General features: G+C 55.3%; 1 protein-coding gene across 2 annotated transcripts in view; it reads left to right on the forward strand.

Annotated features, from left to right (window-relative positions):
* LRP5 (LDL receptor related protein 5) overlaps positions 1–25,935 on the forward strand; it is a 122,698-nt gene that overhangs the window by 66,624 nt on the left and 30,139 nt on the right. For both annotated transcript variants that reach the window (XM_027959819.3, XM_027959820.3), the window contains exons 6-11: positions 4,716–5,112; positions 6,875–7,046; positions 14,900–15,116; positions 16,882–17,171; positions 19,757–19,983; positions 21,164–21,348. In XM_027959819.3, the coding sequence (XP_027815620.1) occupies positions 4,716–5,112; positions 6,875–7,046; positions 14,900–15,116; positions 16,882–17,171; positions 19,757–19,983; positions 21,164–21,348 (1,488 nt within the window). The remainder of the gene's footprint in view (positions 1–4,715; positions 5,113–6,874; positions 7,047–14,899; positions 15,117–16,881; positions 17,172–19,756; positions 19,984–21,163; positions 21,349–25,935) is intronic.

A 25,935-nucleotide genomic window follows, 5' to 3' on the forward strand; every position in this document is an offset into this window, starting at 1 on the left:
AGCCACTGGACCACCAGGAAGTCCTCAGCACCTTGACTTTTGACTTCTGGCCTCTGGGACTGTCAGAGAAGCAGTCTCTGCTGAAAAGAGCTGCCCAGTTTGCGGGGGATGTGGCTGCAGTGCTCGTTTGTGGGGATGGTGGCTCGGTCTGGATGCTATGTTGTCAGGGAGGAGGGCTTGAGCTGGATGAGTCCCTGGCGTCGGGCTCTCCCTCCTGTCTGCTTATCCATTTTGAGGCGAACACTCTGCTGGGGAGGGCTGTGTCCCGAGCCCCATGCCTGACCCCAAGGCAGGGGTGCGCCCCTCTTTCCCGCGTGGGTGGATGCAGGGGGGAGGGCAGCGGTCAGAAGCCGGCCGAGGAGGCTCCAGGGACTGCTGCCCAGACAGCAAGGGAAGCTTTCACTTTCTTCGGCAGAGCCGCGGGGCAGGCTATTTGTTTAAACAACCCCAAAGAAAACCATTTGGCCAAACTGTTAAGTTTCTAAACAGTTTACTTCCCTGGTGTTTAAACAAAGTCCTCCCCAGGCCCTGTGTCTGGTCCCAGGGAGGGGGTTGGCCTCTCTTCCTGCTGGGCCGGCCCAGCGCCCTGCGCCCACTCCAAGGCCAGCTGCTACTTGTGCCTCCCCACAAACAACCCTGGAGGTCGCCCCGGTGAGCGTCTGCCGACCAAGGGTTCCAGGCCCGCTTTGGGGTCTTCTCTCTGCAGCTGCCCTGCTGACCTGGCCCGGGACAGCACTCCCCATGTCTCCGTGTTGGGCTTTGCCTGCTCAGACCTTCAGGCTGACCAGGGCCAGACCTTGGCTTTCTCCTGGGGGTCCTGGTCTCTGTGTGTGTGGTTTTTTTTTTTTTTTTTTGCAAAGCTCAGCTAAAAACCTCAAAGGCTCCGTGGCCCAAGGGGTGTCAGAGGAGCCCCCCAACCCCGGTTTGGAGTCAGTCAACACCTACAGATTTATCCCAGCGTTTAATTGCTGCCTCAGCCACAGAGACTTGATTCTAGGAAACACTGATGATGGGGCTTCCTGATGGTGGGGTGTGCTCGAGGCTTTGTATTGACTGGTTACCTGAGGGCTGGGTCTGGGCACACTTCGCCCCTGGTGGCTCTGCGCCCATCGGGGACAGGTTGCTGGAATCTGTTGCATCCAGGGTCACAGCCCTGTGGATTCCAGAGGCTCCTGCTGGAGCCCAGAGCCCTAGTCTCAGCCAGCCCCCTCCTCAGGTGCCCATGACCCCTGCTTTCCTCCCAGCGCTGGTTCATTAACGGTCTTGCTCACTGAAGATCTGTGCCCTGTAACTGCAGGAGCACCCTGCGGGCAGTTCCCGTATCTCTTCTGTCCACTCCCAACCCCAGAACGTGGTTTGGGGCCTGGCCTGAAACTGCTGCCCACAAAGCCACTGGTGGGGCAACCAGGCCTGCTGGGCCAGTGCACTGACCTTGGGCTTCCTGCATGTGCCAGCTCTGGGGATTGAAGTGTTCATGGGACCTTATTTTTCCCACTTGCTGCTGTGTGTCCTTGGGTGAAGAGCTTAACCTCTCTGTGCGGCGGGATTCCTCTGCAGTAAAACAGAGCATGAATCCACCTCAGAGGTTGTTGTGAGGATGGTGCTATCTTGGATAACTGTGTCTGTAGGATCATGGGAACAGGGATGGGTGAAACAGGCTCAAAATATGTTTGGGAACCGAGTGTCTGGTTCCCTAAGGAACCAGCATTTTCTGGGCAATCTCACCAGCTCCCATGGGGGCAGATTAAGGCAGAACCCACCACAGAGTTTGGTTTATGGTTCTCCTTGATATCAGGGCTAGATGGGGACTCCCATCAGGTCAGGCTGAGTCTTCACTCTAAATGAGGAAACCAAGGCCCAGAGAGGGCTAGAGAGCTGCCCCAAGTCACACTGCAGGAGCGGGTCCAGGAAGTATCTGCCCTGAATTCTCTCTGCTTGTCCTGGGATATTGGCACCTGCTCTAGGCAGGGCCTTGTGTTGGGGGGCTGTAGAGAGCAGAGCCGAGTATGGGCCAGCATCCCTGTGAGGCAGTAGGTGGGGTGCCTGTGTGTGTGGTCCCTCTGACCACTTGGAGGGGAAGCAGGGATGGCTTCCTGGAGGAGGAGGCGGCCCGTGACCTGGCCCTTGAAAAGCAGCCCTGATGTTACTAGGACGTTTTGGGAATGAAGCCCAGCAGAACTCCCCTCCTCTCTGTCCGCCATACACCAAGCCAGAACTTGCATCAGCACCTCTAGCTAAAGCTGGGTTCGGGGAGGTTTCCATGAAGCCGGGTGCCTGGGCACCTTCTCCAGCACTCCCTGCACCTCCCGTTTTACCCCATCTGCCTCAGTTTCCCCAGCCCTCAGTTCGTGAAGCCGTTGCTGTCCGTGAGCACCCTCTAGTGGGGGAATTGGGTTATGAACACGGGGCCTTGGATCAAGTTCCTGCCCTCACTGGAAACGCAAGGCAGGGTGACCCCAGAATCCCTCCGCAAAACAGCGGGTTCCGAGGGCTCCGCCCTGAGGCAAGAAGCTGATCGGCTGTTTGAGGCCTGTGGCTGGACCAGGCGTGAGGAGACCCGCGCAGTTGGGTGCAGAGCCCGGTCCTGGGGGCCTAGGCATGAGGGGTGCTGGGTTGGTCCCCACCCTGTCGGCAGCCCTCCCTGCTGTGTGACTTCAGCCGGGTCCTTGCCTGTTCTAGGCCTTTCGTCAGACCAGGCAAGGGGCCCCCGGAGTGCCAGAGGTGGCTTCTGAGCATAATCTTTTTGCTTCTGTGGATCCTCGAGACCAGAAGGGGCCAGAGTGAGTGAACGGGTGGTGGTGGGGGAGGGCCACATCCTGGCCCCAGCAGCCTCTCGGGGTATCCGGGTCAGGGCTGGCCAGCACCCCCGGAGCCCTACACACGAGGCTCTGTGCAGTAGCATGCGAGGCTACCTCGGCCGAAAGTTCTGATGACTCCCTGGGACGATCCAGGACGTGTTTTGTTCAGGGCAGATTCTGCTCAGAGGCCGAGACTGTCTTTGCCAATGATTTATCTGACACAGGTTCACCATGGGGAACTATGATTTATGCTGTTAATAGTTCACAAGTTGGTACTGTAAGGAATACTGTCTCTTAATAAGTCAGTGAAGAAATAATATCATTGTTTCATCACTAAGTCGTGTCCGACTCTGCGATCCTAGGAGTGCAGCACTCCAGGCTGCCCTGTCCTTCAGTGTCTCTTGGAGTTTGGTTGGTGATGCCATCCAGCCATCTCATCTGCTGCCCCCGTCTCTTTTTGCCTTCAATCTTTCCCGGCATCAGGGTCTTTTCCAATGAGTCGACTTTTCCCATCAGGTGGCCAAGTATTGAAGCTTCAGCTTTAGCATCAGTCCTTGCAATGAATATTCAGGGTTGATTTCCTTTTACAATGGACTGATTTTTGTTCTTGCGGTCCAAGGGATGCTCAAGAATCTTCTCCAGCACCACAGTTCGAAACCATCCATTTTTTGGTGCTTAACCTTCTTTATGGTCAGCTCTCACATCCCTGTACTCAAAACCAGTTACATTATTGTTCCAGGCAAAGGGGAGGCAAGAGCAGTTAAGGTGCGCCTTTCAACGAGCTGTTTCTCTGTAGAGTCAGTCCATCCAGTTAAAAGCTGCATATCGGCTGCTGGCTCAGGTCCCTTGCTAGTGGGCAACAGCGCCTTTTGGGTGGGCAAGGTGGGCTGCTATCAAGGTCATCACTCAGGGGCCTTACGCGGCTCTCCCATGGTCTGTGTGGAGGAGCCTTTCCAGGGCAGGAACAGCTGTTTTCTCCCTTCCTGAGATGGCCGCACGCTTTCACAGCACTGCTGACCGGGAGTAGCCTGGGCATGGCTGGAGCTCTCAAGATCTCTGGAGAGCAGTGTAGGTCAGCCAAGCATCTCCTTGCCCAGGACTCACAGACTTTCAGTATTTAGAGTCTAAATGTCCTTTGAGTCATCGTCCCTATCAAGAAGCCCCCCAGCAGAGCCTGGAGTCTGTGACCAGCTGAACTTATCAGCCATGAAAGGTATCGATGACGTCACCCTGGCTTGGCTTCCTCCATGTAAACAGATTCACCTTTAGATCAAAACAGCTTCACTGTAAATAAGCCGATTGGAAGTCACAGCAAATCAGTAACACAACAAAGCGCAATATGGCCAGGGTGACAAAGGGGAAGGCGCTTACCGGTGTTGGTGAGATGGCCACCTGGGAGGACAGACTTGTGATGGTGTGCGTGGTCACGGGACTTGAAGCTGCCTTGCTGGGTGGGTATAGGGAGGCAGGGTGGGCTTCAGGGAAGAGGTGGCATTTGAGTCCAGTGGGAGCTTTGAGGAGTATGGTGAGCAAGCAGGGCCTGGAGCCCAGAGCCTGGGCAGGACTGGTTACTGGGGCTGTTTGTGGCCAGGAGAGGGGCTTGCAGGGGAAAAGGCGGACTGAGCAGGAAGCAGCTCTCATAGTGGCTAAAGTCAGATGGCTGTGTGGCTTTCGACTGGCTGCTTAACCTTTCTGTGCCTCTGTTTTCTGTAAGACGGTGATAGAAGTAGCTCCAGATGAACTAGGGATCATGTAGGAAGATCCCGTGAATATTCCCTAACCTTACCTGCCCCAGGAAGGAAGCCCCCGGGACCTGGCCAAGCCCCTCCCCTGCCGCAACCCCCACCCCCACCCCCTCCCTGCAGGCCTGCCGTGCTGCCCGCCTCTGACCCCACTGCTCGTGTGTGTCGGTCACAGGGGCAGAGGAGGTGCTGCTGCTGGCGCGGCGGACAGACCTGCGGAGGATCTCGCTGGACACGCCGGACTTCACGGACATCGTGCTGCAGGTGGACGACATCCGGCACGCCATCGCCATCGACTACGACCCGCTGGAGGGCTATGTCTACTGGACGGACGATGAGGTGCGGGCCATCCGGAGGGCGTACCTGGACGGGTCGGGGGCGCAGACGCTGGTCAACACCGAGATCAATGACCCTGACGGCATCGCGGTTGACTGGGTGGCCCGCAACCTCTATTGGACCGACACCGGCACCGACCGCATTGAGGTGACGCGCCTCAATGGCACCTCCCGCAAGATCCTGGTGTCCGAGGATCTGGACGAGCCCCGTGCCATCGTGCTGCACCCCGTGATGGGGTAAGGCTGGGAGGGGCCGCTGGGAGCCAGGCTGAGGGGGACCGGGGGTCCCGGAGCTTTCTCCCCTTCAGGAGGAAGCCGATGTCTAGTTTAGGAGAGCTTGCCTTTCTAATGAGCTCCCAGGTGACGGGCTGATCTGGGAACCAGACTGAGAAGCTCCAACACAGAGCTTGGCTAGGTTTCTAGAAAACCCTAGAGACCTTGGGTAAGTCATTTCTCACCCTGGGCTTCAGTCTCCTCACCTGCTGTGCACCATGAAATATTTGGGCCAGCAGTGGTGGCCAGAGTGATGGCCACCGCAGCCCTTACTCCACGCGTGCCGAGTCTCTTCTGTGCACTTTCCGTGCTGCAGGCACGTTTCCCGCTTGCCCTCACCTGCCGGGGCAGGTCCGTTGGAAGACGCTGAAGCCCAGAGAGGTTAGGTGACTTGCCCAAGGTCACACAGCTGGGAGACGGGACTTAGACCTGGCAGTCTGGTTCCAACTTTCCCCTGTAGGATTCTGTGAATCTTGTCCATCAGGGTAGGAGCCTTTCTGAGACACCCTCCGGCCCCAGCGGCTCAGAGGGTAGCAGCTGAGCACCTTCCTGCAGCTTCATGACCGAGAAAGGAAACTGGCAGACCCCAAGTTGGGGGGCGGGGAGCCCTGAGAGCTCTTGAGGGCTGGGGTTGGGGCTGCAGGGAAGCTTCCTGCCCTCGGTGTGGGATGGGCCCCCCTCAGTGGGCCCAAGTCCTGGGCACGGCCTGGAGGAGCTGGAAGGGCAGTCCTGGGAGGCAGCCCCAGGGGCGATCGCTGGGTGTGGGGGGTGGGTAACTGAGCTGCGCTGGCCGTAAGCATGGTAACAGGAGCACCCAGGGGTCTCCGGGTGCTCTTCCTTTTTCCCCTGGGGCTGAGGCTCCAAGTGACCTGACCCTGCAGGAGGCCTGGTGGTGGGTAGGCTTGCAGCCCTTCTGCCTGGGGAGCCTGTGCTCTCGGCCCTGCTCCGTGTGGAGCTGCCTGTCTCTAGAAGCCCAGTGGCGCGGTCCTCGGGGTAGGTCACAGGGCTGTGGCTGGACAGGCCTGGGCTTTGAGCCCTGAGCACCGTGGAGTCCAGGGTGGGGCGGACCGGCAGACAGACGCAGCTCCGTATCATCTGCCGGAGAGCAGGACCGTCCCTCGGGGAGGGCAGGTGGGCATGAGAGGCCAGTCCCCTGGGTCTGCGGGGCAAGGAGGCAGGAGCTCGTCACTAGTGATGGGAGCCGGGCTCTGGGCTGGGGAGACAGGAACCTGCTCCCCCTCTGCCCTGATGGAGGCTGTCAGGTCAGTGCCTCTGCCGGCCTCACTCGGGGGCCTCATCCTCCCTTGTGAGATGGAGTTGGGTCCTTCCCAGTGCTGGGTGTGCTCAGGGCACAGTTCTGGATGCTTCCCTGGACTGAAGTGTGCACACAGACACACAGGCATCTCACTTTGCTTCTCGGGTCAACAGACAGCCTGTTGCCTGCTGTGCTTGGCACGCAGGGCCCTTGAGCTACTTGAAGGAGGTTCCACTATGCCTCCTTCTCTCCCTCTGGGTGCTCGTTCCCTGCAGCCCCGGGACCCTCGGCGGGGTCTCTGCTGGCTGCAGTTCCAGAGCCCCGCCTGGTTAAGCCCCTGCTGTTCCCCGCAGAGCCCCTGGTGCTGCCCACAGGCTCAGGCGTGATGAGGGTGGGCACCATTTTCAGTCCCAGGGGTGGACCCAGGACATGACAGACGGGCAGCCTCACAGACGTGTGCTTCTTCTCCAGCCTCATGTACTGGACAGACTGGGGGGAAAACCCCAAAATCGAGTGCGCCAACCTGGATGGGCAGGAGCGGCATGTTCTGGTCAATACCTCCCTGGGCTGGCCCAACGGCCTGGCGCTCGACCTGCAGGAGGGCAAACTCTACTGGGGAGACGCCAAGACGGACAAAATTGAGGTGAGCTTCCCCACTGGGGATCCCCCGCTATTCCGTGGAGGTGGGGGCACGGCCCGTCAGCCCCTGGCCCTGGGGCTTTCTACCTTCTTTGGTCCTGCCTGGAGCACGGGGCAGACCCTTCTGGCGTGTTTTTCAGTGGTGAAGGGCTGCAGGGTGAGTTTTCTGGAGGTGGCCTGAGCATTCCTGGAGGACTGGCTTGTGTGTTCCTGCCATGGGCTGTCCCCCCTTGGGTCTTAGGGTGCCTCTGAGCACCCAGTGAGCGCCAGCTCTGCTGCACGTCTGGGTAGATGTGCCTAGCAGATGCTTCTCCGTCTTTATGCCAAGTCGCTTCAGTCATGTCTGACTCTAGGCAGCCCCACGGACTGTAGCCCACCAGGCTCCTCTGTCCATGGGACTCTCCAGGCAAGAATACTAGAGTGGGTTGCCATGCCCTCCTCCAGGGGATCTTCCCGACCCAGGGATCGAACCTGCATCTCCTGCATCGTCTCCTGGATTGCAGGTGGATTCTTTACCCCTGAGCCACCGGCTTTTCCGATGCGCCCCTCAAAGGACAAATTTCGCAAACCTTGGGGATCAGGCCGTCAGCCCAGGTGCAGACGCCCCTCTTAGGGTCCTGTGGAGTCAGGGCTTCGGGAGAACAGCCTTGGGTGAGGGGCCGCGTCTCCTTTCCTGATGGCATCCTCGGACTCCAGGCGGGCGGGACGGTCAGAGGAGGCCCCTCCGGGTCAGCCGGCAGCAGGGTGGCTTCTGGCAGTGGTTCTGTCTCCAAGAGGTTATGCCCCGCCAGAGGCTAAGGTGCCGAGCGTCTTCTCCAGCATGTCTGGCCAGGTTGCCTTGGAGGGGAGAGGGGAGTCTCTTCAGCATGATCGCGCCCGTGGCCTGGCCGCGGGTTCCGAGCCAGGGCACCGGCAGAAAGGACCCCCACGTGGAGTCAGCCGGCTTCCCTTTGAAGCGGGCGGCGGTCCAGCTCCTGCTTCACGGGGCAGCTGCGGTGGGTCCCCCAGGGCGAGTGGGGAGGAGAACCGAGCCCTGGAGCCCACGAGGCGGGGATTCCTCTGGCCTCTGCTGGCCGGTGGTGGCAGCACGTGGATGGATCTGTGGAACAGGGTCCAGACCTTGGAGGGGTGCGGGGGTGGCAGGGGAGGGGGCTGCGAAACCTTGCAGGTGGGCCTCCTGCCGCCTCATCTGTGACAGCGTCCTGGACGGCAGGGTCAGGCCAGCCCAGGTCAGCAGCCCCTCAGGGGGCTTAGCGCGGGGTGCCTCCCAGTGTGGGGTGCGGCTGGGGATGGGCTTGGGGCCGGCTCGCCCGGGGAGACAGCCCTGAGGCGCCCTCCCCAGCCTCGGGCACCAGAGGTGGACTGGTCAATCAAGGTTGGAGCCATCTGGGGTGTGTGTGGGTGTGGGCTGCCTCCCATGCCGCCCCAGAGCTGCCTGTGACTCCTGCCCTACTTACTTGGGTCTGGAGTTCCCCTGTGGCACTTCCTTAACCCTCGTCCTGAGTCTGGAGCCCTTGGGGGTGGAAGTTCCTGCCACCGGTGATCAGCCCTTCCTGTGACTCCGGCCACACCCGGGGCCCCGGCCTGTCATCCACTTCCTGCTCCCAGTCCCTACTCCAGCCTGCCCCTGCTCTCTTGCGCCACGAAGTTCAACTTCATTGGTACAAGTATCTGGGACTTGCTGGCTCCCTATTTAGTCTCAAATCGACGGCTCCTTTGGCCCAGCATCTCCCTCCTTTTCTCTCTGACTTGCTTCTTGGTAGATGCCAAGCCCATGACACCCTAGCGAGGGTTCTCCCCCCGGCGGATCCATCCATCCAGGGCTTGTTCTCGAGGCCACATGCCCAGCTGCTCCAGCTCTCTCCCCCGGAAGCATCGGTTCCTGGGCACTCAGACTTCTTTATGGTCCAACTTTCACATCCGTACACGATGTGAAACAGCCAGAGCTTCTGACTGTGTGATGAAATACATATCCCTTCATGGATCACAGCCTTGTTGTAGCAAAGGGACTTGCAGATTTCATTATATATTTCACAAGTGTAATAAGAATAGCAATAAAGTGCTCAATAAATGTCCTGTGCTGAAGCCATCCCCTGACCCTGGCCTGTCAAAGGACTGTCTTCCACGAAACTCGTCTCTGGTGCCAAAACGGCCGGGGACCGTTGAAGGGGAGGCAGAAGTCCCGCCCTTTATTAATCCTGAAACAAGTAGAGCGTGTGCACAGCCCTGTGCGCACGCCGTGATCGGGCAAGGTCCCTGGGTGGCCGTTTCAGCCGTTCCTGAATAAGAGCAAGGTCGAGTCTTGCCCTCTGTGGCCTTGCGGTATCTTCTAAAGCTTCCTCCCTGGGGCTTCCCTGGTGGCTAAGACTGTAAAGAATCTGCCTGCCAGGCAGGAGACTGGGATTCAATCCCTGAGTCGGGAAGATCCCCTGGAGAAGGGAATGGCTACCCACTCCAGTGTCTGGAGAATGCCGTGGACAGAGGAGCCTGTCGGCCTCCAGTCCACGGAGTCACAAAGAGTTGGACACGACCGAGTGGGTAACCCTTTCAGCTTCACTTCTCCTCGGGGTTGCTCTGACACCCGGCGGCAAGAAGCAGAAGTCTCATGGGCCGACCCCATAGACCTGTTTGGCCCATCTTTGAGGCAGGAAGTGTCACTTTGGTGTGGGTTACCTGGTACTTGCTGGAAGCCCTAGGGATCACCCGGACTCCTTGCGGCTCCCACCCCCACCCCGATGTCCTGGGGAGCTGATGTCCTTGCAGCTGATGTCTGCAGTCACGGTGGATGCTGGTGGGAAGTACCCAGCGGGGATCGTACCCCCCAAGGGGGCAGGTGGGCCAAGGAGGATTTACAGACTAGGATGAAAATACATCCAGCCCCCTGCTCCTGACATCTCCTGAGTTGGTGGAGGTGACTTCCAGCACACGTGGAATAAACCCTCATTGGAGGAGCGACGGATGGGCTGTGTGTCCAGGTCCACAAACCCTGGGGAAGAAGGGTGCAGGACCCCTGAGCAACGGGGCCACAAGCTCTGCGGGTATGTGTGGGTATGTGTGTAAGGTCTTTTGAATTACGTGAATCAAAATAACCAGGGCAGTTTTAATTTGGGTTTTATGTGAGTATAGTTATTCCATCAGAGAGCAGAACTCTTTTTCCTTGTTTTTTTTTTTTTTATTTCCAGTTATTATTATTTTTAATGTAGGCTATTTCTAATGTCTTTATCAAATTTGTTACAACACTGCTTCCTTTTTCTTAAAAATGTTTTGGGTATTTTTTGGCCTCGAAACATGTGGGATCCCAGCTCCCTGACCAGACATCGAATCCACACCCTCCTCATTGGATGGCGAAATCCCATCCACTGGACCACCAGGAAAGTCCCTCTTTTCCCTTTAAGAGTCATGCTTTCAAAGGATTGGTCCTGGGAATCACACCCCTTTGCCTGGCTAAGTGCTGGAAACAGCATTCAGTGTAAGGAAAGTGCACTTCAGATGACTTTTCGGGGTCCTCTGGTTTGCGGGTGGCCATGCAGACCCCACAGCAGAGGGTCCTGCCCCTTCGACATGGCTGAGGGTGAGCTGCTCTGGGGTCTGCCCACCCTTCCTCCCCGCGCACAGCTGTTGTTCTGCAGGTCGGGCAATGAGCTGCTCAGGGGATGGGTGTGTTTTTCCTGCCACCCCCCGCTTCCCCTACCTCAGACCTGTGGCTGGTGTGTTAGGTCAGCTGAGCATAGGAGGCCGGAGGCCTAGAGGTCAGAGAGAGCACGCTGCATGCGGGCCCCTTCCACATCTGGCTTGGCCATTTGGACATAACTTCCTGGAGGCATCTAGTTTCCTTTCCTGAAAATGAAGGGCAGGGGAATTTCTCGAGCAGGGATTGAAAACTGTGGACCGGAGACCAGACTGCCTGATTTGTGCCGCTATCAAATGCTTGGGGGTTTCTACACTTAGCTTTTTGCTGACCTGCGTGGCTCGTGGGATCTTAGTTCCCCGACCAGGGATTGAACCTGGGCCCAGCAATGAAAGTTCCGAGTCCTAACCACTGGACTGTCAAGAAATTTCTTACACTTTTAAATGAAAACAGTCAAAGGAGTAGTATCTCATGGCATGTGAAATTTATATGAAATCCCAATTCTTTTGTTTTTTGCACAAATGAAGTGTTATTGGGACATGTTCTATTCCGTTCAGCCGCTTAGTCGTGTCCGACTCTTTGCAACCCGGTGGACTGCAGCATGCCAGGCTTCCCTGTCCCGGAGCTTACTCAAACTCATATCCGTTGAGTTGGTGATGCCATCCAACCATCTCATTCTCTGTCGTCCCCTTCTCCTCCTGCCTTCAATCTTTCCCAGCATCAGAGTTTTTTCCAATGATTCAGTTCTTCATATCAGGTGGCCAAAGTGTTGAAGCTTCAGCTTCATCATCAGTCCTTCCAATGAATATTCAGGACTGATTTCCCTTAGGATGGACTGGTTGGATCTCCTTGCAGTCCAAGGGACTCTCAAGAGTCTTCTCCAACACCACAGTTCAAAAGCATCAATTCTTCAGCACTCAGCTGTCTTCATAGTCCAGCTCTCACATCCATACATGACTACTGGAAAAACCAAAGCTTTGACTAGATGGACCTTTGTTGGCAAAGTAATGTATCTGCTTTTTTAAAAAAATATAAATTTATTTATTTTAATTGGAGGTTAGTTACTTTACAATATTGTATTGATTTTGCCATACATCAACATGAATCCGCCGCGGGTTGTCTCTGCTTTTTAATACACTGCCTAGGTTGGTCATAACTTTTCTTCCAAGGAGCAAGCGTCTTTTAATTTCATGGCTGCAGTCACCATCTGCAGTGATTTTTGGAGCCCCCCAAAATAAAGTCTCTCACTGTTTCCATTGTCTCCCCTTCTATTTGCCATGAAGTGAGGGGACCAGATGCCATGATCTGAGTTTTCTGAATGTTGAGTTTTAAGCCAGCTTTTTCACTCTCCTCTTTCACTTTCAACAAGGGGCTCTTTAGTTCTTCTTCGCTTTCTGCCATAAGGGTGGTGGCATCTGCATATCTGAGATATTGGGACACACTCACGCTTATTTTAGGCTCCCTCTGTAGCTGTTTTTCTGTGACAATAACCTTATGGGCTCAAAGCCGAAAATATTTACGCTCCTTTTCAGAAACTGCTTGGTAGCCCCTCTCCTGGACGGTCCGCCTCCCATGCTCTCTCCCGGCCCCCATGTTGTCGATCTCCCAGGTTCAGATCTGTTCTTTCTGGATTCTGTTCTGATGCGTTGCCCACCCTGGAGGCTGATGGATGGGTTCCCGTGTCTGTCTCCTTGCCCTCCATCAGAGGGCCATGGGAAGGTGGGGGTCCCCTAGTTGGGCCCATAGGGAGCCTGGGGGACTGGCATGTGTCTCGCTATAGACGGGCCATACTCGTCTGTTCCAGGATTTGGGAAAGGCCTGGCCCAGCAGAGTTACTTTAACAGATGTGTTGGGTTTGGTCAAGGTGTGCTGAAAGCTGCTGTGAAAAAGGCTGCTATGGGATCATTTATTTTCTTGAGTGTTCGAGTCTTGATGTTCTTCCAAGTTGGAGGGCTTGCTGGGTGTTTCATGGGGTCTGTCATTGTGCAAAGAGGAAGCGGGGAGGGCTTCCGAGGCAGAGGGGTGCCCTGCCAGCCCAGAGCCGCAGGTCTGTGCTTGTGGTGGGAGCCACCAGCCTGGCCCTGGGGAGCAGCTCACAGCCTCCCCCACTTTGTTCTGGAAAACTGAGACAGCCGGGTGGGGGCGCACAGGCAGAAACAGGGAGGTGCTTCTGGGCAGCGTCCGCCCCCCTCAATCGTCCTGAGTCTTCCATGGGCTCACGTTCATCATTCCTAAATGTACTTCCTCACGTCGGTCAGTGGAACGTGCGCTCACTTATGTCTGGAGTGGAGTTATTAAAGGAAATGAAGAAAATGTGGACCCAGAGAAGGACGAGAAAAGTCTCTAAAGAGACACTGCTGACCCTCCGGTGTATAGCAGGCGAGTCTTTACTTTCCAGACGTGGATTGTTTTTGTTGTACTGATCTGTATCCACAGCCCCTGCCTAGCCCTGGGTATTCAGTGTCAGAGAAGGAGCAGGCGTGTTGCCTGTGTGTTTGTGAGTGAGACGGGCCGTGTGTTCTTGGAGACGCTCTTCCTCTTGCTATGCACTTCCTCAGGAGAGACCCCTTCCCAGGTCTAAGCGCTGTGTAAAGCGTGTGTTCACCATCTTTACATGCCTTCGTGTTGTGGGGCCAAAACCAGAAGCAGCACCCTAGACCAGCTTGGAGTGTTCCTGCACCCATTGTCTGACCCCTGCGGCTAACCCGCGGGCCAGGAGCGGAGCGCAGAGCTCTATCCAGAAATCCTGCTGCCCGAGGTCTGCAAGCCAGCTCGTGACGCAGGAGATGGTCCCTCACCTGGGCAGCTCATTGTGCCCCTTGGGGGCCTGTACCTGGCCTTCCAGTTCTGATGTAATTGCCCCTGGTTGGGGCCCAGCCACAGTTTGGTTAAGTTCCCAGGGTAACTTAGCTGCTCCCCTTAATTACAGGTGGATAGACTGAGGTCTGTGGGGTGCAGGGACTCGACTGTGGACAGAGCAGGGGTGGGGTCCCCGGCTGCAGGGTCCCTGGCTGCCTGCCCCGCCCCCCACCGTTTGACTGTTTTGAGTTTTGTCCGGTGCTGTCCAACAGCAGAGGACCAAAGTCTTTTCTGTTCAAGACGTACCCGATCTGTCTTACGTGTGTGCCACCTGCACAACAGAAGGCTTGGATCCTCTCTGATGAGCTGGAAATATAGTCTGGCTGCAGGAGGCCTGTTGAGACTTGCCTTTAATTCATCGTGTCTCTTTGGTCCTGGCCTGAGAGCCCAAAGTTCGGATGCTGCGTTTTCGTCGTCTTCCTTTGCACATCAGCTTCTATTGGATTGTCTGTCGTCACAAGCACGTCTTATCCTGTTTGTCTGTGTGTTTCGGTTGGTTAAGGCGTTCTTACGTTTGACAGTACTTTTCTCGTCTGTGGCTTTTGTGGTTGATGCTTTTAATCAGCACTGACTCTTCAAGAAGATTTAGCTTTTACATCTCAGAGTCAGCGGCCACCATCGTGTGTCTGCGGGGGCTTCCCTGGTGGCTGAGCAGTAAAGAAGCCACCTGCCAATGCGGGAGATGCAGGTTTGATCCCGGGGTTGGGAAGATCCCATGGAGTAGGAAATGGCAACCCTGTCCAGTGTTGTGCCTGGGAAATCCCGTGGTCAGAGGAGCCTGGTGGGCTATAGTCCGTGGGGTCACAAAAGAGTTGGGTAGGACTTAGCGACTCAACAACAAGTATGTCTGGGGCTGGATATCGGCTTAGAGCTCTGAGCTCAGACTTAGAAGCAAAAGTGTCCTCCGAGTTCACCTGGTCCTGACCGAGCAAGAAATTAGTCCACAGGCAAGTGGGAGGCCTTGTCTGGGTTAGTGTGTTTGTGCTCCAGCCTTTTGAAACTGGGCTCTGTGTCGGGGGTGGTGATCAGTGCCTTCTCATGCTGCGTCTGGGCAGACATTGCTAATCAATGAGCCTATCCCCGGTCGGAGACCCTACACCTTGGTACTCCAGGCAGCCGTGGCCAGTCGATCAGCGATGGCGAGGCAGAGGATGCCTGTTTGCCTTGCCTGCCCCTCTCAGCACAGCTTGCACACCCAGGTCGGGGAGGCAGTAGGGAAGAGGCCCTGAATGGCACCATCACTGAAGACGTCATTCCTCCAGCTGCCTCAGTGACATGGTGCCTGGCCTGGCCAGATGCTGCTGGGGCCTGTCCTGTTCCAGGCCACTCAGGCCCGAGGCTGGCTCAGCCCCGTGTCTGCCATCCTGCAGGTGATCAATGTCGATGGGACCAAGCGGCGGACGCTCCTGGAGGACAAGCTCCCGCACATTTTCGGGTTCACGCTGCTGGGGGACTTCATCTACTGGACCGACTGGCAGCGGCGTAGCATCGAGCGTGTGCACAAGGTCAAGGCCAGCAGGGACGTCATCATCGACCAGCTGCCCGACCTGATGGGGCTCAAGGCCGCGAACGTGGCCAAGGTCGTCGGTGAGTCCGGTCAGCTTCCACCCGGGGGCCAGCCCTGCCACAGGCTGGTGGCTCCCCTTTGCCACAGGCAGCTGAGCTGGAGGCTGAAGCTGGGGGTGTACGTGCTGGGCTGGGGCACCTGCTCTGGGGCTGGACAGGGCAGGAGATGGTGACAATACCAGGACATGGGGTGGGGTATGGACCGGGCACAGTGAGTGGGCACGGCTGGCAGTAATTGCTCTCACGGTGGCTAACACTCGCCTACTGTGTGCCAGGCTCTGGCTAAGCATCTTAGTACAGCCCTCTACACTAATGACAAGGTGGCCCCATTCATACTGGGGCATACAAATGGGTGTCCGAGCTCCGGACTCACACCTGGGGCTGCCCCGACCTCATTGCTGGGCTGGGCTGAGATCGTTGTCCACTGTGACAGGCTGGACACCGTTCATCTAAAAGCTGGGATCTGCAGAAAGTTCCCTTAACACAATGACTTGTCTCTTTATGACTAGGATCCCCAGTGCAAGTCCACAAGCTGCACTGGGGACAGCAGTGACCAGCTGTGCTGGGGAGACAGAAGCGGGGATGGGACGGTGGGCTCTGTGGGGATAGGGACTCTGTCCCCACCTGGGATCCCGGTGCCTAGTCCTACACCTTCTCATCAGAGACAGTTAACCTTCGCTGGAGGGAGGGACAGGGGACTGACCAGAGAGGCCCCAGGGCTTGCCCTCAAGTTGCTTCTGGTCCAGTGGGTGAGCTCTGCTGCCAGGCTGGTGAGTAGAGCTGAGATGTGAAAGTGATGCCTGGCTTTAAAATGCAAGGGAGGGCATTTGAGCATGGAATTTGGGGAGCAGGTGGGGGGCAGGGTCTGCCTGGCAGGAGGAACAGCTGAGCATGGGCCTGGAGGTGCGGCCTGAGGGGCACTTGAGGGGTGGGGCGGGGACGGTGCACCCCTGTCTACAGGAGAGGCCTTTGGTCTCAGCCTGCCCTCCTGAGACCAGATGATGGAATCAACACACTTGGTTTACCAGCCGCCTTGGCAAGCATGATCTTTATCTACGGCAGAGCGTGAGGCCCACCAGTGAATGGGTGTTTGAAAAGCAAAGAATAAAGCCTCAGAGATAAGAAATGTGATGCCTCCATGGGGGGTGATTTAAAGTTGAGAAATTGGGTCCCTTCCCACCTCTCTCTCTCTCTCTCTCTCCCTCCCTCTCTCTCTCTCTCTCTCTCTCTTTCTCGTCGGGATTTACTGAGAAAGATGGCAGAGAGGATTTCTTTTTTTAGCTGAAATATTTAACATGAAATTAAAGCCAATTTTAACAGCACTGCGGCAGAGTAAGTCTAACAGGCTGGCCCAAAATAAAATGTATGCTGACTACCGTCTGCTGGAATAAGAAACAGGCGCCTTGGGCCGTGCTGGGTGAATCTGAGATTTCGAGGCCGCTGAGAATGTCGGGGACTCAGAGGAGGAACCATCTGGGTGGTGACTTGGGCTGCAGTCTGGTTGGTCAGCAGGCAGGGAGGCCATGCCCAGTCGGCAAGGGGGAGCAGAGGGCGAGGCGTCCCCAGGCGGCCTTGAGGAGGGGGGCGTTCAAGTGTGCAGGGAGGCCCGGGGCCCGGAACCTTGCTCCGTCCTGTCCTTGAGCCAAGGGGGACCTGGGTTTCCACCAACCCTACCTGCTGTCGCCTAGTGGTGCCTGGGGGAAATGAAGCCACATATAACCGGGGAGCCACTGCCCCCCCCCGTTGCAGGGCCACTGGGGCCTAGAACCTGTGTCTTTCCGTCCAGGAACCAACCCGTGTGCGGACAGGAACGGGGGCTGCAGCCACCTGTGCTTCTTCACGCCCCGCGCCACCAAGTGCGGCTGCCCCATCGGCCTGGAGCTGCTGAGCGACATGAAGACCTGCATCGTGCCCGAGGCCTTCCTGGTATTCACCAGCCGGGCCGCCATCCACCGGATCTCCCTGGACACCAACAACAACGACGTGGCCATCCCGCTCACGGGCGTCAAGGAGGCGTCTGCCCTGGACTTCGACGTGTCCAACAATCACATCTACTGGACCGACGTTAGCCTGAAGGTATGGCGGTGGGGTGTCCTGCTGTTCACCTCTCCTGTGAATACCTGCCGGCGATGGTATTGCCTCAGAGGCTTAAAGAAGGCTTTCTTTTTTTAATAGGGGGGCTTTCTTTTTTCTTTTTGGGGGGCCATACCATGTATGATCTTAGCTGGCCCGTTATGAGAGAGCACGATGCATGATCCCCCTGTGTTGGGAGCAGAGTGTTAACCCCTGGACCCCTGGGAAGTCCCTTAATGATTTATTTCTCTGGCTGGGCCAGGACTTCGTTGTGCAAGCGGGATCTTTGGTCTCAGGGGAGCTTGGATCTAGCTCCCCGACCAGGGGTTGAATCCAGGCCCCCTGCATTGGGAGTGTGGAGTCTTAGCCCCTAGACCAACAGGGAGTCCCAATAGTTTTGTTTTGTTTTTTTTAATTGAAGTTTAGTTGCTGTACAGCGTCAGTAGCGAGAGCACGGTATAGTGATGGACCATTTTGAAAGCTTATACTCCATTTATTGCGACTGAAATTATTGGCTCTATGCCCCGTGTGGTCCAGTGTATCCGAGTAGCTTATTTTACACCTAATAGTTTGTACCTTTTACTCTCCTACCCTGATGTTGCCCCCTCTTCCCTCTCCCCACTGGCATCCACTGTGTCTGTGAGTCTGCTTCCTTTTTGTTATAGTCACTAGTTTGTTACAATTTTTAGATTCCCGGATAAGTGATACGCCACAGTATTTGTTTTTCTCTGTCTGACTTATGACAAAGCATAGTACCCTCCAAGTCTGTGCATGTTGTTACAGATGGCAAAATTTCATTCTTTTTTTATGGCTGAGTATAAAAAATTAAAACAACTCTAGGGAGTTCCTTGGTGGTCCAGTGGCTAGGACTCTGTGCCTCCACTTCAGGGGGCACAGTTTCTATCCCTGGGTTGGGGAACTAAGATCCCGCAAGCTGCAGGGTGCAGCTGAAAATAAAGTTTTAAAAATTAAAACAAAAATTTAAAAAAATATTTATTATGGCTTGATTCAAACCAGTAGAACACTAGTGAACCCATGTTAATACCTAAGCATGAATGATTACAGTGAGCAGATCCGGTGGACACACAGGTGGCTATTTCTAGAGTGATTATGTATCCATGCGTCTTTTGCTTCACTCCACTCATTCCCTCACAAGGGCCCACTTACTTAACAAACTGTCTTTGTTCTGGGTGCTAATGTAAATATCCTGGATAAATACAGGAGAGCCTCCTTTATCTTCTCAAGTAGAGTTTGGCAAACTGGTCCTTGGGCCAGCCTCCTCATTTTGTCAGTAAAGTTCTATTGGAACAGTGGTGCCCATTTGCCTGTGGACCGTCCGCACCTGCTTTGTGCCGCTGTGGTTGCGTGCTGGTTCACTTCAGTCGTGTCTGACTCTTTACGACCCCAGGGACTGTAGCCCACCAGGCTCCTCTGTCCACGGGATTCTCCAGGCAAGAATACTGGAGTGGGTTGCCGTGCCCTCCAGGGGATCTTCCCGACCCAAGGGCGAACCTGCATCTCTTGTGTCTCCTGTGTTGGCAGGCGGGTTCTTTACCACTAGCGCCACCTGGGAAGCCACTAGGTCAGTGGCAAATCCATGGACCCTGTGATGCCTGAACTATTTACCAAAAACGTCCTCTAACCCCTGTTCTAAAGCACGGGACAACTGCAGCGGTGTCATCACCTACCTTTTATTCTACCAGTGGTATTACATGGTTCATAAGGTTTTTTTCTGATTTTAAAAGTCATAGGGTTCACTGTAGAAAGAGAGAAAAATATACAGAAAAAGTATAAAGAAAAAAATAAAACATCCACACCTCCATCATTTCAAGTCAGCCGCTGACGTCATTTTAGTGTGTTTCCTTGGATTTTCCCCTTTGTTAGTGTTCCTCATAATCAGTCATATGCTTCATAGAATTCTGTATCCTGTGGTTTTTTTAATTACATTATAACATATTTTGTCAAGCTATTACAGACTCTTTAACATAATTCTTTAAATGTGTAACTTATTCTACTGTGCATATATTTCTTAATCATTTTCCTTATTTTAAATGGCCGTCCAGTTTTTTTCCCAACTCTAAACCATACCACAGTAACAGATATCTCTGTGTATAAAGTCTCTTTGTATTTTCTTTCCTTTGAATAACATTTCAAGAGGAAGATTACTGGATGAAAGATCCAACGATTTCTTTTTTAGGATGTAACTATTTTGAAGGGTCCTGAGACATGTATATATAATATAGCTTATATAATGATATATTATTTTATAATTATGTGCTATTATATAATATGTTTACATAGTTTAAAAAGTATGTATCATATATATATATATATGTATATATATAGCCAAATTGTTTCTTTCAAAAAGGTTGTGTTTTAAAAGTTCGTGTAAAAACTCAAATGTTGAGGGGGAATAGATAGAAGAAATGAAAAGAGTAGAAACTCAAATGTTGTGATCTGGCCCCTCATCAGTGGCTGGTCAGTTGCTGATAGTGGTTATGGTTAGCAGTCGCTCCAGCATCGCCTGGTAAGATGTCTGCCGAAACCCTGGTTCCTAACGGGTGGCCTCTCCTCCTCCCCGCTCCCAGACCATCAGCCGGGCCTTCATGAACGGGAGCTCCGTGGAGCACGTGATCGAGTTTGGCCTCGACTACCCAGAAGGCATGGCTGTCGACTGGATGGGCAAGAACCTCTACTGGGCAGACACTGGGACCAATAGGATCGAAGTGGCCCGGCTGGACGGGCAGTTCCGGCAGGTCCTCGTGTGGAGGGATCTAGACAACCCGCGGTCGCTGGCCCTGGACCCCACCAAAGGGTAAGGGCCACTTTGCCAGCCTGTGCGGCCATGCCCCCACCACCTCTCCACACCAGCCAGTGCAGTGATGCCCCGAGGCACACGGCTGCCCGCTGCCCGTCAGCGCCGCAGTTGAGAGTAGTAATGACCGCTGTGAGCGTGGAGGTGGCTGGGACAAGCAGGATTCTTGGGGGGTCATCTGGTTCATTTCACAGTCGGGACACTGAGGCCCAGAGCAGAAGCAGGAAGGAAGGGAGGCCCCCGTATCAGGCACCACCACCTGGGCCCTCTCAGGGGAACCTCTCGTCAGAGCGCTCAGGGGCCTTGCCAGGGAGGGTGTCTTTGTACCTGATTTCACGGATGCAGAAACTGAGGCTCGGAGAAGCTCAGTGACTGAAGGTCATGTCAGTGGGCCAAGAAGTCCTGTCCAGACCCCTGTCCGGAGCTTCTCCTCCTGGCCTCGTGCAGCTGCTTGGCTGCAGATTAAACCCTCCCTTGCGAGGCACATGCTTTGATCTGTCAAGCAGCCTGGGGGCCCTGTCCTGGGGCCAGAGGGCTGGGCAGCGCGTTCCTCTGCCTGCAGCGCTCACCCCGTAAAGCATCAGTGATGTGTAGGGAGCGCCCCAAACCTGGCCTGCTGCGTGCTGTTAGGGAAGGAAGATTTCTGCAAACAAAGGGAGAGGCCCAGATTTCAGTGAAAGAACCAGGAAGCGCAAGTCTGAGATGGAGGTGTCTTCCCCAGAGCTGCTGCTGAAGAGCCAGGAAAGAGGACCTTTGGTGGAGGTGGAGCCAAGTTCGAATCCCGGCCCTGCAAAGCCTGTTTGTCTCGGGGTCTTGTTTTCTTCCTTCTTTGAGGAAAGGGACTGTACGCCCTGATTGGCCCACATTCTCCTGTCCAGCCTACTTAGCATTTGTCCCTGAAACGGGGTCCCCGCCCGGAGGTCCTGGCACATGGCCACCACGTTTGTGCAGTATCAGGGCTTAGCTTGCAGGAGGGCTGCTGTGCAACCCCAGGAGCCAGGATCCAGTTCCGTGGCCACTCCTGGAGGGACAGTGGGCTGGGGGGGCTCCAGGTCTCCCCTCGTCCCTGCTTCCTATACGATGCCTTCAGCACGGCCCAGGAGATGGCGGCAGGCAGGCTTCCTGCCCTGACTTGGGGTGGACACGCTGACGGCACCCGCCCTGCTCCCGTGTCTTCCAGCTACATCTACTGGACTGAGTGGGGCGGCAAGCCCAGGATCGTGCGGGCCTTCATGGATGGGACCAACTGCATGACACTGGTGGACAAGGTGGGCCGGGCCAACGACCTCACCATCGACTACGCTGACCAGCGTCTCTACTGGACGGACCTGGACACCAACATGATCGAGTCGTCCAACATGCTGGGTGAGAGCCGGTGGGTCCTGCTGGGAGGGGGCGCCCCTGGTGGGGTGTCAGCCACCCTCAGCCCCCAAGGCACTGTGCCCTCGGGCTTGCAAGGTGTGGACGGGCCCCAAGTCCTGACCCACCCTGCCACCAGAGGTGTCCCTTTCTGCCGCTGCTGACGTTGCGTAGAGGCCCTGGTGCTGACAGCCGGGTCCAGAGCAGCCCCAGAGGCCAGGATTCGAATCTGACCTGACGCCACAGAGCATAGGTTTCCAGTGATGGGGAAACTGAGGCCCTGGGAGATCACGGGACCTGTGTAAGGTCACCGAGCACTGCTCAGCCCCCAGGACCACATGCTCCCTCTCCATCCGACCCTGAATTCCTCCTGGGTACCAGGCATCGTTCTGGGGCCACTCAACACCCTGGGATGAGATTAAAAACAAAACCCAGGGCTTCCCTGGTGGTCCAGCGGTTAGGATTCCACCTGTTAACGCAAGGACACAGGTTCAGTCCCTGGTCAGGGAAGATTCCATGTGCTGGGGGATATCTAAGTCCCTGGGTGACTAAGCTCCTGCACCACAACTCCTGAAGCCCATGCGCTAGAGCTTGTGCTCCCAACAAGAGAAGGGAGTGCTCCCCATACACGGCAGCTAGAGAATGCCCACAGGCAGCAACAAAGACCCAGCGTAACTGAAAACACATAAATAAATAAAAAGCCAGAAAAAAAAAAAAAAAAACCCTTATTCCATATCACCTAGCTGTGAAGGCAGGATTGGAACCTAGAGCATGACTGGACTTCTTGGTGGTGGAGGGGGGTGGCTCTCTTGGGTGGTACCAGTTGGTGGAGCTACCCTGTGCGATTGAGAGAATTTGGCTGCCTTCCTTACCGCTGCTGCCGCCACCTGTGGTAGGCACAGTTGTGCCCACTTTACAGATGAGGAGACTGAGGCCTTGGTGGGCCAAACCGCTTGTCGCAGGTACTGTGTGAACAGAGCCAGGGCCAGAAGCTCTGTGTCCTGGTTTCTGCTCGCAGTGGGGCTGCACTCGCCCTGCACACTGACTGTCCTGGTTCGTGGGGCCCGGAGCGAGGCTTGACTGCGTCTTCGAGGCCACCACGCTAGCCCCGCAGGGAGTTATAGAGGCTGGTGGCAGGTGGGAGACTTGTTGCAGCACAGCTGTGGTTGCCCGAAACAATTAAGCTCCTTGATTACCCCAGAGTGATGACACACTCAGAGGAAAGCCAGTGAAAGCCCTGGAAACCCGCCCAAGCCTGCAGGCCGAGGGCAGTGGGTGCATCCGGCCGGGCTGTTTGCTGCCGTGGCAGGTTTCCCGCTGAACAGCACAGATGTGTTCAGAGCGCTTGGTTAACAACAGGGGAGGCCCCCGTGGGAAGAGTGCCTCTGTGTAAGAGCTGAGTGTGGATTGTGAGCCTGGGTTTTGTTTTGTTTTTGTTTTTTTTTTTTTTTTCACTTTTTTCCTTTTAAAAAAAATCATTTTTAAAACATTATTTCAAATCGTGCCATAGATGATTTCCGTTCCGCTTCCTCCTGCTCCCACATAGGAGGAGCATGTCCACACGTCTCTGATTTGTTTTCATGGGCTTCATTGTTTTAAAAACTATTTATTTGGCTGTATGGGGTCTTAGCTGTGGCACGGAGGATCTTCCTTCAATCTCTAGTTGCAGCACGCAAACTCTTAGCTGTGGCATGTGGGATCTAGTTCCCGGATCAGGGATTGAACCCCGGTCCCCTGCATTGGGAACGCGGAGTCTTAGCCCCTGGACCACCAGGAAGATTCCCATCATTGGCATCATTTTTACCGTAAAATAGAGCCTATGTGTATATGGGTTCTGCAGTGACTCAGCGGTAAAGAATCCGCCTGCAATGCAGGAGACGCAGTTTCGATCCCTGGGTTGGGAAGATCCCCTGGAGGAGGAAATGGCAACCCGCTCCAGTATTCTTGCCTGGAAAAAATCCCATGGACAGAGGAGCCTGACAGGCTATAGTCCACGGGGGTCACAAAGAGGTGGACACAACGGAGTGACTCGGCGTGCACACAGAGCTTATGTGAGGCGTTCGCACAACACACACTTTGCCGGGGGAAGACTTAGGACCCCACACCGGGGTCGAGGTCGAGTGTCCCCAGGCCCTGCACGTGCTCTCTCCCTCCTGTGGGGCTCAGCCCCCCTCTGCGCCCTTTCCACCATGCGCCGTCCCAGTCGGCCCTGAGCCTGCCTGTTGCCGCTGTAGCCCCAGCAGCTGCCCACAGGCGTGTGTGTTCTGCACGTGGCTGCCCGGTGGTTAGACCCTGGTTCATTTGACAAGTCCTCTGTTGCTGGCGTTAGCCTGAGCAGCCGTATCCCCAGATGGGGTCAGTGGGCTACAAGCAAGGTGTGAGCCTGGCCCCCTCCCTTCCGGGGGCTGCTGCCTGGGCCCAGTGCCTTTTCCATCTTCTGGAGGCTGCCTGCCTCCTTGCCTCGTGGCCCCTTCCTCCAACTTCAAAGCCAGCTGTAGCGACCAGCCCCTCTCACTGTCCTGTTCTCTCTACCCTTGTGTTTACACCGGGTGTCCTGGGATAATCCAGGATCATCTCTGCAGTTCAGAATCTTTAATTTAGTCACACCTGCAAAGCCCCCGGCCATGTAAGGCATGATGTTCACAAATCCTGGAGATTAGAATGTGGACCTCTTTGGAAAAGAGGGAGTGAGTGAGTGAAAGTCGCTCAGTCGGGTCCAACTCTTTGTGATCCCGTGGACTGTACAGCCCATGGAATTCTCCAGGCCAGAATACTGGAGTGGGTGGCCTTTCCCTTCTCCAGGGGATCTTCCCAAGCCAGGGATCGAACCTAGGTCTCCCACATTGCAGGAGGATTCTTTGCCAGCTGAGCCACCTGGGAAGCCCAAGAATACTGGAGTGGGTAGCCTATCCCTTCTCCAGAGGATCTTTCCTACCTAGGAATTGAACCGGGGTCTCCTGCATTGCAGGCAGATTCTTTACCAACTCATCTATGAGGGAAGCCCTGGAGAATAGGGATTAGAGTGTTATTCTGCTCATAACTTCTTGTTGTTCAGTTGCTGAGTCATGTCTGAATCTTTGTGACCCAATGGATTGCAGCACTCCAGGCTTCCCTTCCTTCTGTCTCCCAGGGTTTGTTCATATTCATGTCCACTGAGTAGGTATTGCTGTCTATCTCAGCCTCTGCCACCCCCTTCTCCTTTGGCCTTCAGTCTTTCCCAGCGTCAGGGTCTTTTCCAATGAGTCCCACCTGGTTCCTCTGTCCATGGAATTCCCCAGGCGAGGATACTGGAGTGGGGGGCTTCCCAGGCAGCTCCATGGTAAAGAATCTGCCTGCCAACGCAGGAGACACGGGTTCCAACCCTGGTCTGGGAAGATCCCACATGCCTCGGAAAAACTAAGCTCATGAACCACAACCGTTGAGCCTGTGCTCTAAAGCCCACGGGCCGCGACTGCTGAACCCTCGAGCCTGTGCTCGGCAGCAAGAGAAGCCGCTGCAGTGAGTTTCTCCTGCATCGCCCCTGCTAGAGATGCCCGGGCAGCGAGAGAAAAGCTGAGAAAACAGCTAGAGAAAAGCCCGGGCAGCAGCGAAGGCCCAGCACAGCCGAAACCAGGTAAACAAATAAAAGGAATCCCGGACTGGGCAGCGGCTCTCTTCTCCACGAGACCCTCCCGGCCCGGGACTGAACCCGGGTCTCCTGCACTGCACGTGGCTTTCACCAAGCACTTACTTTGTGCTGGCGTTCTGACCATTCTACGTGCATTCTACATGATCCCACTGAATATTCATCACAATGATAATCACAGACCTCGCTGGTTCTTTTTTATCATAATTTATTACAGTTAAGTATCACGGATACCCATGAGGACACTCTTCGTTTTTCAGTTCCTCAGACTGCACTGGCTCTTTGTTGAAGCATGAGGGATCTTTAGTTGCGGCCTCCCTGGTAGCTCACTGGTAAAGAATCTGCCTGCAATTTGGGAGACCTGGTTCGATGCCTGGGTCGGGAAGATCCTCTGGAGAAGGGAAAGGCTACCCACTCCAGTATTCATGGGCTTCCCTGGTGGCTCAGACAGTAAAGACTCTGCCCACAATGTGGGAGACCTGGGTTCAGTCCCTGGCTTAGGGCAATCCCCTGGAGAAGGGAAAGGCTACCCATTCCAGTATTCTGGCCTGGAGAATTCCATGGACAGCATAGTCTATGGGGTCGCAAAGAGTCAGACACGACTGAGCAGCTTTCACTTGCACTTTGTGACGTCTAGTTCCCTGACCAGGGATTGAACCCAGGCCCCCTGCATTGGGAATGCAGTCTTAACCGCTGGACCGCCAGGGAAGTTGTGAGGGCACTCTGGAGAATACTCACATTGCAGATGGGGAGACTGAGGGTCAAGGAGCTTATACAGATTGCCCGAGGTCATGTGATCAGTGGAGGAGCAAGGGGACCCAGGCTGACTCCAGAGCCTGGTTCCCACCCCTGTGGTAGACGGCTAGGCAGAAGGTTTAATTTAAAAGATTCTATTGACATGCAGGGAACTGAGGTTCTGCAAGCCTCATGATGTGGCCAAGATAAAGTAAAATATTTTCTGACATACA

This window comes from Ovis aries, chromosome 21, assembly GCF_016772045.2.
Source record: "Ovis aries strain OAR_USU_Benz2616 breed Rambouillet chromosome 21, ARS-UI_Ramb_v3.0, whole genome shotgun sequence".
Lineage (NCBI taxonomy): Eukaryota > Metazoa > Chordata > Mammalia > Artiodactyla > Bovidae > Ovis > Ovis aries.